At 45.7% G+C, this 13,638-nt stretch overlaps 1 protein-coding gene across 1 annotated transcript; it reads right to left on the reverse strand.

The window, feature by feature from the left end:
* Positions 1 to 4,874: 4,874 nt before the first annotated feature.
* Ensa (endosulfine alpha) lies at positions 4,875 to 12,210 on the reverse strand. The gene is made up of 4 exons (XM_028789774.1): positions 12,008 to 12,210; positions 10,274 to 10,399; positions 8,328 to 8,494; positions 4,875 to 5,581 (listed from the first exon to the last, which is right to left on the reverse strand). Exons 1-4 carry the CDS (start codon positions 12,059 to 12,061, stop codon positions 5,566 to 5,568), a joined length of 363 nt encoding a protein of 120 aa, XP_028645607.1. The 5' UTR covers positions 12,062 to 12,210; the 3' UTR covers positions 4,875 to 5,565.
* Positions 12,211 to 13,638: the final 1,428 nt, after the last annotated feature.

Below are 13,638 nucleotides of genomic sequence, written 5' to 3' on the forward strand. Positions count from 1 at the left end.
AAAAAAAAAAAAAAAAAAAAAAAAAAAAAAAAAAAAAGAAAAAGAATCTAAAATTGTTTTTAAATACCAAAATCCAGATGTGCACATGGTGCGTAAGTGTTTGCATGAGGACTCAAGCATGATGATCTGAGTTCAGATCCCCAGTAACCACGTGAATGCTGGGTGTGGTGACATGTGTCTTAGTGACAGGAGATGATACCGGAAGCTGACCTCTGGCCACCACGTGCATGCCTGCAAACACAATCACACATCATTACCCCCAAATCCAAACACCAAGGCCAGGATCTGAAACTAAGCAGACACCCTGCCTTTAAATTCATTCTTTAGCCAGGCATGGAGAGATGAGCCTGTTGATTCTAACACTTGGGAGGCAGAGGATCTAGAAAGTTCAAGGCCAACCTGTTCTACAGAGAAAATTCCAGGGCCAGCTAAGCAGAAAGGGAACCCACGGGCTGACCTCTGACCTCTGCTAGTGCACTGTGGCACTTGCTTCCCCTCCCTCACCCCCCACTAAATAAATAAAACAATTGTAGTAAAAATCTAACTAGCTGATATAACTAAAATCGATCTCTGCCCTCACACACACAAATGTGAGTGCATCTCCAACAACCAAACAAAAAATAAATTCCATACAATTTGGCACTGACCAATCTAAAACAAATCCGAGCAGATCCCTGTTTGAAATTCCCTTGGCTCATATACCTGCTGCACACATACCCTCTGAAGTGACTCCTCCTTTTATGCCCTGGTTTGGTCTCAAGACAGACTTCAGAGCCACTTGACTGTGTCCATGCTGGTGTGCAAAATGTCTTCCTCCTCCGTCTCCTGAAGCTGTTGTCAGAACTTCCTCATGAAGTCTCTGCTCCCTGCCTCTGCTGTCGACCGAGTTCATTCTCCCTCTATTCTCAGACCTACAGGCCTGGAGCTCATGAACATTTCCTGTCACGTTGAGTCCCCCTCATCCCTCTTTGAGACATATGTAAACCAAGCTGACTTCAAACTTGTGATCCTCCTGCCTCTGTGTGCTCAGATATATGCATTTGCCTCCACATGTGGTTGGTTTTCTGAAACAGTCTTGTTACAGGGTAGCTTGACTGGAATTTTCTTTTTTTTTCTTTTTTTTTTTTTTGGTTTTTCGAGACAGGGTTTCTCTGAGTAGCCCTGGCTGTCCTGGAACTCACTCTGTAGACCAGGCTAGCCTCGAACTCTCGAACTCAGAAATCCGCCTGCCTCTGCCTCCCAAGTGCTGGGATTAAAGGCGTGCGCCACCACCGCCCGGCCATGACTGGAATTTTCAATCCTTCTGCCTTAGCCTACCAATTGCTGAGTTTACAAGTATGAATCACAATGCCTATATCCTATTCCTTTGTATGTGTTTTGCCTGTACACATGCGTGTGCACTGTATTTGTGCCCGATCCCTATGGAAGCCAGAAGATGGTAAAGTTAAAGAGCGGGACACAGGAGACTCCCCCAAACAAAGCCAAACAACTGAGGATTAAATAAGATGATCCTAATTATCTGCTAGGCCTGGTGCTTTACAACACTTCTCAAACTATTTGGGAATTATCCTTTGTTTCTATCCCCTGCAGATGGACCACCACTGCTAAATATAACACTATCATGTCAATTTATTCCCTTGCAATTTCCCCACCAGTGTCATCTCACTGAGAGCACTTTATGTTTTAGCACAGTGCCTGGCATATTCTGAGCACATAGTAAATGGCCACTGATCTGGACCACTGAAACTCTCCCCTTCAAAGCTTCATGTGTTTTTATGGAGCACATGTGTTCTGTTGTTCTCATGACTGTACTGCTTAATCCTGCCTGGTCTTGAATGCAGGGCTTCCAAGTTTTATTTCCCATTGTTAGATCATAAGCACGGCAGGTCCCACTTTTTATCACATAGCATCCTTTTGAGAGACTGTCCCTTCACTTTCTGGTTTTCTCGAAGAAGACACTGTCATAAGAGCTGCTTGAGTAGGTGGGGCTTGCTATGTAGCGCTGGCTGGCTTAGAACTAGCTATGTAGACCATTCTCTTACCTCTGCCTTTGGGAACCGGGGTTATTGGCATGTAGCTGGCCTTGAATTTCTGATTTTCCTATCTCTACCTCCTCAGTGCGAAGATTAAAAGTGTGTATTCATTTTTTTCTTTTAGAGTCTCACTATGTAGCCCAGGCTAGCCTTGAACTCATGACAATCTTCTTGCCTAGAACTAGGTTACAGGTGTCTCCCCCCTTACCTGGCTTCTGTCTTCTCTATGTGTAGGGTACACTAGTCCAAAGTGAGGACAGGTGGACTAGCGACTTGACTACTACTACTGTGTGCATACCAAGACTCAGCTGACAGCTTTGTTATCATAGTTATAATAGCCCAACAGTGTTAGAGCAGCTGGAGAACTCCTCACCTACTTCTTCTGAGATAAAAGATTTCAAAGAATACCTGGCTGAAGTTCTCAGCAGACCCAAGTGTGGCCGTGCAGTGTGCCTTTAACCAGCACGCAGGAGGGGGAGGCAGGAGTCAAGTTTGGGGCCAGCCTCTTCTACACAAGAATATATTTGAAAAAACAAAAACAAACAAAAGTTGGCTATTGAGTTTGTTTACCTTAGTTGCTTGGGTGGTCTGTTGTATGAATAAAGAATAAGTGGCAATAATTTGTTTCTGAGTCTCACTGTGTAGCCTCCACTGTCCTGGAATTATGTGCACCAGGTTGTCCTTGAACTCAGAGGTTTACCTGCCTCTGCCTCTGAACTCCAGGCCCTTATTTATTTATAGACAAGTTGCCACTAGGTAGCTCTTGGGGAGCCTGAAGACCAGGCTGGCCTCCAACTCTTAAAGAGATCTACCTGCCTTTGCTTTCCAAGTGCTGAGATTAAAGGTGTGCGTTACCATGCCACAGACCAGCTCTATTTTAAAAGTTAATTTTCTTACATGTATGCACCTGCCACTCTGAGGAGTCAGCTGTGTTTCCAGTGTTATGAGGGTTCTGAGGTTGATCAGGTTCTCAAACTTGTACAGCAAGTGCATCACCTGCTGAGCGCACTCCAATCCCAGATACTGGTACACAGGCATCCAAAACCATTTCTTGGATTTGGATTTTCTTGGACCCAAGGATTTTCAAGGTTACAGCTCAACTAAAGAATGGGGACCCCAGAACAGCCAGGAGTTTACAATAGCATGGGTTAGACAGTACACAAGCTTTTCCTTGGCCTGATGTTTTCTTTTTCTTTCTTTTTTTCTCGAGACAGGGTTTCTCTGTGTAACTCTATCTGTAGACCAGGCTGACCTTTAACTCAAGAAATCCGCCTGCCTCTGTCTCCCAGGTGCTGGGATTTAAGACGTGTGCCACCACTGCCCGGCGACCTGATGTTTTCTAAGTGTCTTCTTTCCATACCCCAACTTCCTCACTTGTACAGAAATGAACTTGTACTACCTGGATGCTCTCACACAGCTTCCCCACTACCCAGCCATATGCATCTGATGGACATCATCAAAGTGCTTGGGAAAAGTTATGGAACCAAGAAAGTCTCCCGGACCCCATGCAATAACAGCATTGCCTCCACAGGGATTACACAGCTTTGTCTATTCCTGTCAAAGCACTGACCTTTTTCAAGTATTATCCTCTTTCAGCTACATAGTAAATTTTTCCTTTTCTTTTGGCATGTGTTTGTGTTGTTGGGTGTACATGTCACTGTGCATGTGACAGTGCCCTCTACTGGGCACTCTTCCATTGTGGGTTCCAGGGATCAAACTCAGGCTTCCCTTCAAGTGCCCTTAACCAACCATTTTTTTTTTCCTCCTCGAGACAGGGTTTCTCTGTGTAGCCCTGGCTGTCCTGGAACTCACTCTGTAGACCAGGCTGGCCTCGAACTCAGAAATCCGCCTGCCTCTGCCTCCCAAGTGCTGGGATTAAAGGCATGCACCACCACTGTCCGGCCCAACCATTTTTTTGTTTGTTTGAGATGGAACCTTGACCATGTAATTCTCTGCCTCCATCTCTGGAGTACAGGGATCATGAGAAAGCACTACCATATCTTGGGTTTTATGTTTATGCAGCTGCTGGGAGACTTGAATTCCTGCTCCCCTGCTTCAACTTCCCAAGGGCTGGAATTTCAGGCATGTGCCAGCTCGCCCAGTCTAGCACACTTCTTTTTAATGCGCTCTCATCCCACTGGGCTCACTGTCCAGCAGGACAGACTTTGAGATGTATCATAAGCCCTGGCTAAATGAGAAGAGACAAAGGCAGAAACATCTCCAACAGTTACAAATTCACCTGGGACCCCTCTGACTAAGATACCGAGAAAAGGACTTCTCTATATAGATCTGCCCTAACCCCAGAATACTGGTGATTTCAGTCAGCTCTGTTCCTGCACTTCCCTCTAATTAGCTTTAAGAGGCAGGGTTTCAGGAAGGCAGGGTAGGATATGATGTAGGACAAGTTCTTCTGCTTTCTGCCGGCCAGGAACAGAAAGGCCAGCTTCTTTTGCTTATTACTAACAATTCACACTTTCCCCATACAGACACAGAACTTAGGAATAGAAACTGAAGGGGAAAAGGACAAAAGGGGCCCCATTTTTGCTGAGTCTGGACTAAGCTTTGGGGGTCAGCACACCATTTAACCAAGTTCCCTGAAACTCTTTTATATTTTATATAAGGTGATACATCTTCTGTATTAGCTATGAAGGGTAGGCAAAAGCCAGCAAAGGCCACCAGTCATCTGTGTGCCACCACACCTGCTCCCTCTCCTAATGTGACAAGCCTGAACAGAGTACCTTCCAACTCAGGGGCCCTCACCAACCTTCCCCTCAATCACACCCTCAGATTCACTCCTCACCTCCCAAATCCCAAAAAAACACACCAACTGCTTCACAATAGTTCTAGTTTTGTTTTTTTCTGTGGGTTTTTTTTCTTGTTGTTTTATTTCAAATACTGAAAAAAAAATTCCCCAGGGCTCTGTGGGGCTCCCCACTCACTGCCCTTGTCCACACAGCAAACCTATTTCAAGGACAGTATTTTATTTTCTAAAAAGAACAATTCATACTGAATCCTCAACTTGTTCTGCAGAACCATAGAGATTTCATTTGCTGTCAAGAGCACAATTCCTTTTCTCTGACACTAGGTCACTAGCCACATTCAAAGAGTGCACTTCTTTTCAGAGCTGAACCTGAACCCCTTACCATGGTCTGACAATCCCTTTACCTTACAGCCATCCCACAGCAACCCTGTGGTTCAGGAGAACGATAGGAAATTTCCTTTTATCAATTATAAACTCTCACTCATTTCCCCACGTCTTGCTCCACCCTTTCAGCCCCACCCTTGGGATGTCAATGAGTTTTCTCCCAACAGTTATTTGGAAAAAAAGGACAACAACAAAAAAAAAGTTCAAGGTCTTGGTGCTCAGCCCAAGGGGCTCCATGTGTTGGGACACCAGTGGGCAGGTTCTCTGCCTCTCTAGCCTGCACCCGGGCCACCTCCTGACCCCTGGCTACAAAGGCAGGGAGGGGCAGGAGCCAGCACAGGACCCGAGTGGGCAGCGTCTCACGATCTGGTGGAGCCCCAGGAAGCATCATTCAACTTGGCCACTGTGGACGAACACAGAAGAAACAAAAAACAAACAAACAAAAAAACACTGTCAAGTAAAAGGGGAAAGCTTGTGAGTTCTATCCCAGTCTCGACCCCGTGGTTTCTCCAAATACTTCATTAGACTACCTTATATATGCATGAATATTAATTATAAGGAAGTGGAAAAATAAAAGAAAATATTAGTCTTTCCCTATCCATATAAAGAGAATGTTTTCTGCCTTTTTGATATACTCATGGTAAACAGGAAGACAATTCTTGAGACATCAAATAACTGGAGGTTTCCTAGTGAAAAGCTCACAGGAGCCACACAGCGCACAGCCACCAGCAGCAGTGGCAGGAATCTCGGCACTGAGGTGCTGACTGGCAAGGCCAGGGTCAGGCCACACACTTGTTTGGAGGGGACTGAATAGACTGGATTCAATCAGATTTGAAAGGACCACGACCCTTCCATGCTAGAGGGGAGCCTGAGTAGTGCAGCTTGTCTCCTTGGCATCAAAGAGTGACACTATTTGATTCTGAATTCCTTTTCCCTTCCTCATCCCTATCTCCAACCCAATGTGTGTGTACACCCAGTAACTACTGTGTGTATTACTGGACGTTGAAACTAGGGTCTCCCGCAGGTTAAGAAAGTATTCTACATATGAACTATATTTCTAGCCCTGTCTTTGCTTCTTATTCTGAGACAGGGTCTCACTAAATTCCCAAGGCCAGCTTTGAACTCACTCTGTCATCCAGGCTACTAGCCTTGAAGCAGCAGATCATCCTGCCTAGTCTGTTGAACGGCTGGGATTACTAGCCAGCTTGATTTCCCTATTCCTCCCGTCCTTTCCTAAAAACCAGACTCATTGTGAACATCAGCTTTGAAGACACAAAATAACCAATAGAGAAGGCAGCTCAGACAGGGGAGAAAAAGGTACAGAATTCGAGAAGATCGGAGATGAAGAAAACGTACAAAATTATATATATATTTATATATATAATAACATGACATATCTATGTACAACATGGCTGGGACATTGAGGAAACTATACAATGATGTTCGGCTTTGTCCCCTTCCCACATGGACTTCTGATTAAGGATGACAGCATGAGAAAATGGAGCAAAAAACACAAAACTTATATACAATTACAAACGAGAGTCAAGGAGTTTGGGGGCCAGGGAGACCAGGATCCTGCTCTCTCTCTCCACTCCTTCCTCACCAACCTATTCCTACCAATCTGAATGATGGCCAGAGGCCTGAGCAGCGGCCAGTCAGGAGAAAAGCATGTACATGTCTTTTCCCCTAACACACACATCCACAAACTCGTCAGACATCCTAAGGGCACACTGGTATCTGTAAAAGAGAGAGACTGCACTTCCTTGCTCTTTTGAGCAGTTCTCACTCTGGCCCTTTCTGCAGATGATGAGCAGGTGGCATTCAGTAAGATCCAGGCCAAACTAGTGATGACACAGCAAGACAGGCTGCTGCCTCCCTCCCTGCACCCTCTTTCCAGCCTCCACCAGTGAATCATCTGCTAAGGACCAGCTGCTCCTGCTGGCAGTAGCACTAAGCTCTGGGGACCAGCTCCCTTCATCCCTTCTTCCTCCATACGTAACATACACCTAGTGTCTGATTACATCTGAAGTCGTGATGCCACATTGAGTGAGCCTGTCTCCTCAGGCCCATCCAATCTGCTGCCAGAGCAGGTTTTTAGCAGCTAGGGTCAACAGCAGACCCAGGATAGTGGGCAGAGTCAAGACACATCCAGGGTCAGCCTTTTCAGGTTTGTTCTCTTTCTCTCTCAAAAAGGCTATGATACCTATGAGACTGTTGTCTGAAACTATGGCCCTTAAATCTCAAACTCTCTCTCTCTCTCTCGTCCAATGTAGCACTTCTGGCTTTACAGAGCTGAGGCTCAGCCATAGGCCTGCCTCAGTTTTGGTTTTATGATGACCAGCGGTGTAGGACTTTAGAGTCAGAATTAGCCTCCACATGTTTCCTTGTTTACAGATGAGAAACAGAATCAATCCAGAGAGGCTACAGGCCTGGCCAAGCTCACACATCAGTGCTGTTGTGTGTGCCTAGAGCTACAGCCCATGTATTGTAACTCCTAAACTCTTTCCATCATCCCATAATACTTTCGAAAAGCAACATGCTGGAAGAGAAAAGATACCATTTTTTTTTTTTCATGAGTAGCTAACGTCCATTAAACTTTACACTCCTTGAGAAGCAGGGCAACTGTTGAAGGAACATAGCAGAGGGGTTATCTGGGCCCTGTACTTTTAGGCAACCAAATCCCCTCTCCTTTGAAGGTACCCTAAACACCCACAATAGGAACACAAAGCACAGAGGCCTAAGGGACAACACACTTAGAAGCACAGAGAGAGTCTCCTTCACTCTGCCTTTCCCAACATGTCAATTCAGTCTTGGGACACTAAACATGTCACATTGCTCCAAGACAGCCTGTCCAAGGACTTGCTCCTCCAGCAGGAGAACTCGCATCTTCTACATTTTTCACCACAGGAAAAGCTGCAGCGCTCTGCATTCCTAGTCTTTCCTACTCTTGGGTCTCTACTGGGCTATCATGAGGGTGTACAAGTTTCAATTTACCCAAAGAAATGAACTCAGAGCTTCTCTTCAACCTAAGCCCCCAGCAGAATGTCTTCCCTGGATGACAAGCTGAGCTCTGACTAGGTGCCCATTCCCTGCCTACAATATATAAAAGTCCAGTGGGTGAGGAAGGGGAAGAGAGGGGCCCAGGTTACCCCGCAAGCTTGCTGGTGACGAGCGAGGACTTTCTCTGGGGCAGGTCCTGTGGGGTGGGGATGTGGTCACCGGTCACCAGGTTCTTGTCTGCTCCTGCACTTGGCAGCTGCTTGTTCTTCATCTTGGCTTTGGCCATGTTGTAGTCTCCTGAGTCAAAGTACTTTTGCTAAGAGACAGGAGGGAGGTTTAGATGAATGTGCAGCTTTGGTGTTCTCCTAAAGCAGAGACTCACTGTCTACCATCAGCATAAGCTCCCACCTAGTCCTCCAAGTACTCCCCATGCACACAGCCCACATTACTCACTTGGACGTTTATCTCCCAGCATGCTCTGACCCTGTCAGAATATAAGCAGTTTCCTAGCAGAAACATGTAGTTTAAGGGGCAGATGTGTTCCTGAACCTAGGTGACACCTCCTGTATCTTTTGTACCTTAGTGAGTATGGGAAGGTTCAATTATAATCACGTACTTTATTCCTAACAGCTAGGAGGCAAAGCAATACCTTGGTGCTAGGGAAGCCGCAGGAGTAAGACTCCAGAAGGTCAATCTGGGTCTACCAGCAACCAGAGACCAAGTGGAAACCAGTCATCAGAGTTAGCAGTTACTCTCAGAGCAGGACTAGGACCTGGGCTTGCTCATGAGGCAGTGTGCTGCCCAGACTCCCACACATGCTCCATGCTGGGACTGACAGCCTACGCTTGGCTCACCTACGGCAAGACATGCTGCAAACCAGCACCACATCGTCATCTGTGACTAAGACTAAGCATCCGGGGTTCTCCACAGGCGGCTACTTCTCTCTCCATCTCATGCTCACACTACAGCTTTATCCTTACAGTCTGCTGTCAGCTCGCGGCAGGGAGAAACCTGACCATGAAGGAGACCTCCACTGCTGAGGAAGGGCACGCCAGCTGCTTCGTTTCCTTACTTTTGTGGTCTTATAGGCTGAACCCAGGCTAAACAAGTGCTTTCCCATGGAGCTATATCCTCTGTCACTCTGTACAGGAAAAGCAGTTGTCTCTGTGTTACTTTTTCTTTTTGTTTTGAGACAGGATCTCAAAAAACCATGGAACTCACTACGTAGACCAGGCTGGCCTTAATCTCAGAGATCTACTTTCCTCTGCCTCCCAAGTTCTGGGATTAAAGGCATGGACTTTTTTTTATTTTTAAGATAACTTAAAAAAAATATTTTATTTTATTTATTTCTGGTTTTTCAAGACAGGGTTTCTCTGTATAGTCCTGGCTGTCCTGGAACTCACTCTGTAGATCAAGCTGGCCTCGAACTCAGAAATCCACCTGCCTCTGCCTCCCAAGTGCTGGGATTAAAGGGATGTGCCACCAACGCACGGCAACAATTTTTTATTTGTATATGTGTCCACGGAAGCCAGAGAATCCCCTGAAGCTGAAGTCTCAGCTGCCTGATGTGGGTGCTGGGAACCAAATATTGCCTTTCTGGAAGACAGCAGCCCAGCTCTCTCAACTGCTGATCCATCTCTCTAGCCCTAGCCTAGGCTATTCTAAAACTTACTAGGTAGCCTAGGCTGTTCTTGCATTTATGGTTATCTTCCTGCTTCTGCGTAGGTGCTGAGATCACAGACACGAGCCAGCACATTCAGCTAAAATAAGTTTCTTGAGTATAGTCAATGTGTGATGCTAGCTTTAACAGTCCAAAGAAACCTAATACACCAGGTGAAGAATTCTGGATCTTCTGTCTCTAATATCCTTCCTTTAGTCCCCATCTGCCACTTACCCAAATGCCCAACATTAGGCCTTCATATCCTATAGTCAGAAGGGAAGTAACATGATTGCAGAGATTCACAATACTCTGTTTTTCTCTTTTCAAGTTTCTAATTCATCTTTACTACTGCTAAATAACCAAACCTACAGGAAAACATGCAGTAGAACCACTACGGACTTTATCCAAGTGCCACAGTATAAGGGTGTCCCATACCCCTTTCTGGAGTCTCTTCATGAGGAAATCGGAGCCTCCAGGCTTTTGTCCTAGGCTTGGATATTTGGCCTTTAGCTTTGCCTCCTCAGCTTTCTCAGGGAGAATACCTTCTTTCTCCTGTGTATCCTGAAGAAAACACGCCAAGTGAAATTAATGGCTGAAAAACAATGACTTCTAATATCTGATAACCTTTATATTATCAAACTTTCCTAGAGGTCTATCTGTTTGTAAATATGCTATGCACACTCTGTTCTGTTTAGTGTGTGTATTATTTAAGGATTTATTTACTGTATGTGCATGTATTCTGCAGGCCTGTATGTCTGTGTACCACATGGATGCCTAGTGCCCTCGAGTTCAGAAGAGGGCATCAGGTCTCCTAGAACTATAAATGGTTTTGAGCTACCATGTGCTGGGAACTAAATCCAGGTGCTCCTCAAGAGCAGTGAGTGCTCTTAACCACTCAGCCATCTTTCCTGCTCATCTATTCTTAAAAGTTAGACCTTTGTTCGAATCCCTAAGCTCAAGATAATTGTATCAAGTAAAGAAAAACAGGTTAGTTCTTATAAGACACCCAAGGAAACACCCCAGTGACCTATGAATACTAGGGTAAAGGTAGTATCTAAACATGATACTTGAATCATAGAGCAAGCCATAGCTCACTCAGCACCGATAGTAGGAAAGATAAAAAAGGACCTGGGAGAGTTCTTGGCTCCCTACAGGTCAAAGGAACTTCTCTTCTGAGAGGCTCCCTCCTCATTCACATTCTAAGAAGCAATCTGGTCTCACTGTGGGGGATGCTAGCTAGGCATGTGGCCTATTCTAAAGATATCTACCACAGTAATATACTTTCATAAATGCAGGCAGGCAAGAGGTAAACAGAAACTAACATATCATTAGTTTTTCTTTTCTTTTTTTTTTTTTAATTTTCTGAGACAAGGGTTCTTTGTGTAGACCAGGCTGGTCTTGAACTCAAGAGATCCACCTGCCTCTGCCTCCCGAGTGCTGGGACTAAAGGCGTGAACCACCATCTCCTGGCTAGTGTATTATGACTTGACAAACAGGTTCAGAGATAACACGAAGTGTATTTAATGAGCCCTTGAGCTCAGTGTTAAGTAACTCAAATATGGTGTCGAAGAAGGGGTTTGGCATTAGTGTTTTCATAATGCGATGGTGGGTGGACTACATCCCACTGCGGAGAAATTCGAGGGGATATATAAGTCACTGACGGCGAACAACAAATCATCCCTATCAAATAGGTCTGAGGAAGTTGCCACCTGAACCTACCCCATGGTAATGATTACTCTTTTCCCCTCCCCCAATGCTGGTTTATTTTAAATGCCTTCACCTTGACCTCTCTTGCTATGGATGAAGGATGAGCTCGAGTCTGGTGGTTATCTCTACTAATCAAACATCTTCATTTGCAGCTCTGGACCACCAGTCAGCCCCCTTTCATTCGCCTCATCTTTCCAAACACCCGCCCACGCCAGAGCTCGGCCAATTATAGAACAGTTTCCATGAACTGAATAGAGGCCTACTGGCCAATAAGGAGGGGGAGCCCACAGATTGACAATAGGCCTGACTAATCGACATCAGGGCACCAGGCCGCGCCGAAAAGCAGCCTGCGCGACATCAGTAGTGGCCAACCCCTGTGTAGCCCGAGGCAGAGGCGGCCAATCGGCGGCGGCGGGGGCGTATTCCGCCCGCGCGGCCGCCCCCGTTCCCCCTTCTCCTCACCTGCTTCTCCTCGCCGGTCTCCTCCGCAGGGTTTTCTTCTTGTTTCTGGGACATGGCAGAACCGGGACTGTGTAATGCAGGGCCCGGGAAGTCAGCCGGAAAAGGGAAGGGGGAGGGGAAACGGGGACAACCTGAGCTGCTGCTCGACTCCTGTCACTATGGTTGCTCAGTCAAAATGGCGGCTCAAGCCCGTGACGTTGAGACCGCCCCCTCCTATGGGAGCCAATGAAAGTGGGTTTGACGGAGCAATGACGTAACGACACACCAATAAACGTTGGCTGGAGGTGGGAGGCCTCTTTAGAAGCGACAAGCAAGCTAGAACACCAACCGGGAAAGAGAGTGAGCCGCAGAACCAATTAGAAGCCTGCATGGGCCTTAGGGGCAGGACAGCTAGCTTTGGTATTTTTGCTTCTTGGGTGGGCCGAAGCTGCTTTCAGTTTCCTAGCCAAGTCCCAGGTTAGTTGCTGAACGTTGCATCAGAGATGGGTTAATAGAGAAATCCTTTATTCTCTGGTGCAAAGGATCAAGCCTTGAGCGGTGTTAGAAGGAAGTTACCCACGACCAGAAATAAAAATTGGAAGACAAACTGATATTTAGCGGTTTTCCAGAACTGAATGCTAGCTTGGTGTATGAGACTTGAGTTTTTGTTTTTGTTTTTGTTTTAGTTTTTCGAGACAGGGTTTCTCTTATAGCCCGGGCTGTCCTGGAACTCACTCTGTAGACCAGGCTGGCCTCGAACTCAGAAATCCGCCTGCCTCTGCCTCCCAAGTGCTGGGATTAAAGGCGTGTGCCACCACTGCTCGGCTCACATTTTAATCCTTATGTAGGAATTATAATTGTTAAGAATCACTCTGTGGAGACATAACTTCTTGAATTTAAGACTGTAGTTCTAGGCACATGATAAACATTTAGCACATATATTAAATACCAGCTAATGTAAACAAAACCATAGTTCAATGATAGTTCTTAACCTGATGGTTCCTGTCTATAATACTCTCACAAAGGACGCTGAAACAGAAGGATCCCTTGAGTGTGAAGCAAACCGAGGCTACACAGTGCGACACTGTCTCAAAAACGAAAGGCAACCAAAGAAATAGGCTAGTTCTTGAGCATCTATCTAGTAGACAGTACTGTATTACTTTTATATTAATATATATACATATATATGGCAGCCTCTGCCTTTCAAAGCTTTTTAATTCTCAGATTAAGCTGTTGTCATCGTCGTCACCTCCTCTTTTCCCCGCCCCTCCTCCTCCTCTCCTTTTTGTTTTTTCTATATAACAGTTCTGGCTGTTCTGGAACTTGCTCTGTAGACCAGGCTGGCCTCAAAATCACAGAGATCTGCCTGCCTCTGCCTCCCAAATACTAAGATTCAGGTCTTGAGTGTTAATCAACAAGTATTACATATTTATATTCTGAATAACTGGTCTAACAGCTGGGCATCAGCCCATACCTGTATGTATTGGACTTGAGAGCATAGGCAGCAAGGTCACAAATTCAAGGCTATCTTTGCCTACATAGTGAATTTAATGCCAGACCCTGTTGCAAAACAGAAAAAAGAAAAACTAAGGAATAATGGTTACAGGCACTATCTCCATAGTAACAACCCACAGCTCTCTTGTGGTATACTA

Source organism: Grammomys surdaster, unplaced genomic scaffold, assembly GCF_004785775.1.
Source record: "Grammomys surdaster isolate TR1022 unplaced genomic scaffold, NIH_TR_1.0 125849, whole genome shotgun sequence".
NCBI classification, from domain to species: Eukaryota; Metazoa; Chordata; class Mammalia; order Rodentia; family Muridae; genus Grammomys; species Grammomys surdaster.

What these genes read in the sequence shown, in the direction of transcription:
- Ensa (XM_028789774.1), bottom strand. Translation starts at nt 12,061, where the DNA reads ATGTCCCAGAAACAAGAAGAAAACCCTGCGGAGGAGACCGGCGAGGAG. An exon ending in AGACCGGCGAGGAGAAGCAG is followed by an intron (nt 10,400 to 12,007) that starts GTGAGGAGAAGG and finishes TGTTTTCTTCAG; the next exon opens with GATACACAGGAGAAAGAAGG. An exon ending in TGAAGAGACTCCAGAAAGGG is followed by an intron (nt 8,495 to 10,273) that starts GTATGGGACACC and finishes CCTGTCTCTTAG; the next exon opens with CAAAAGTACTTTGACTCAGG.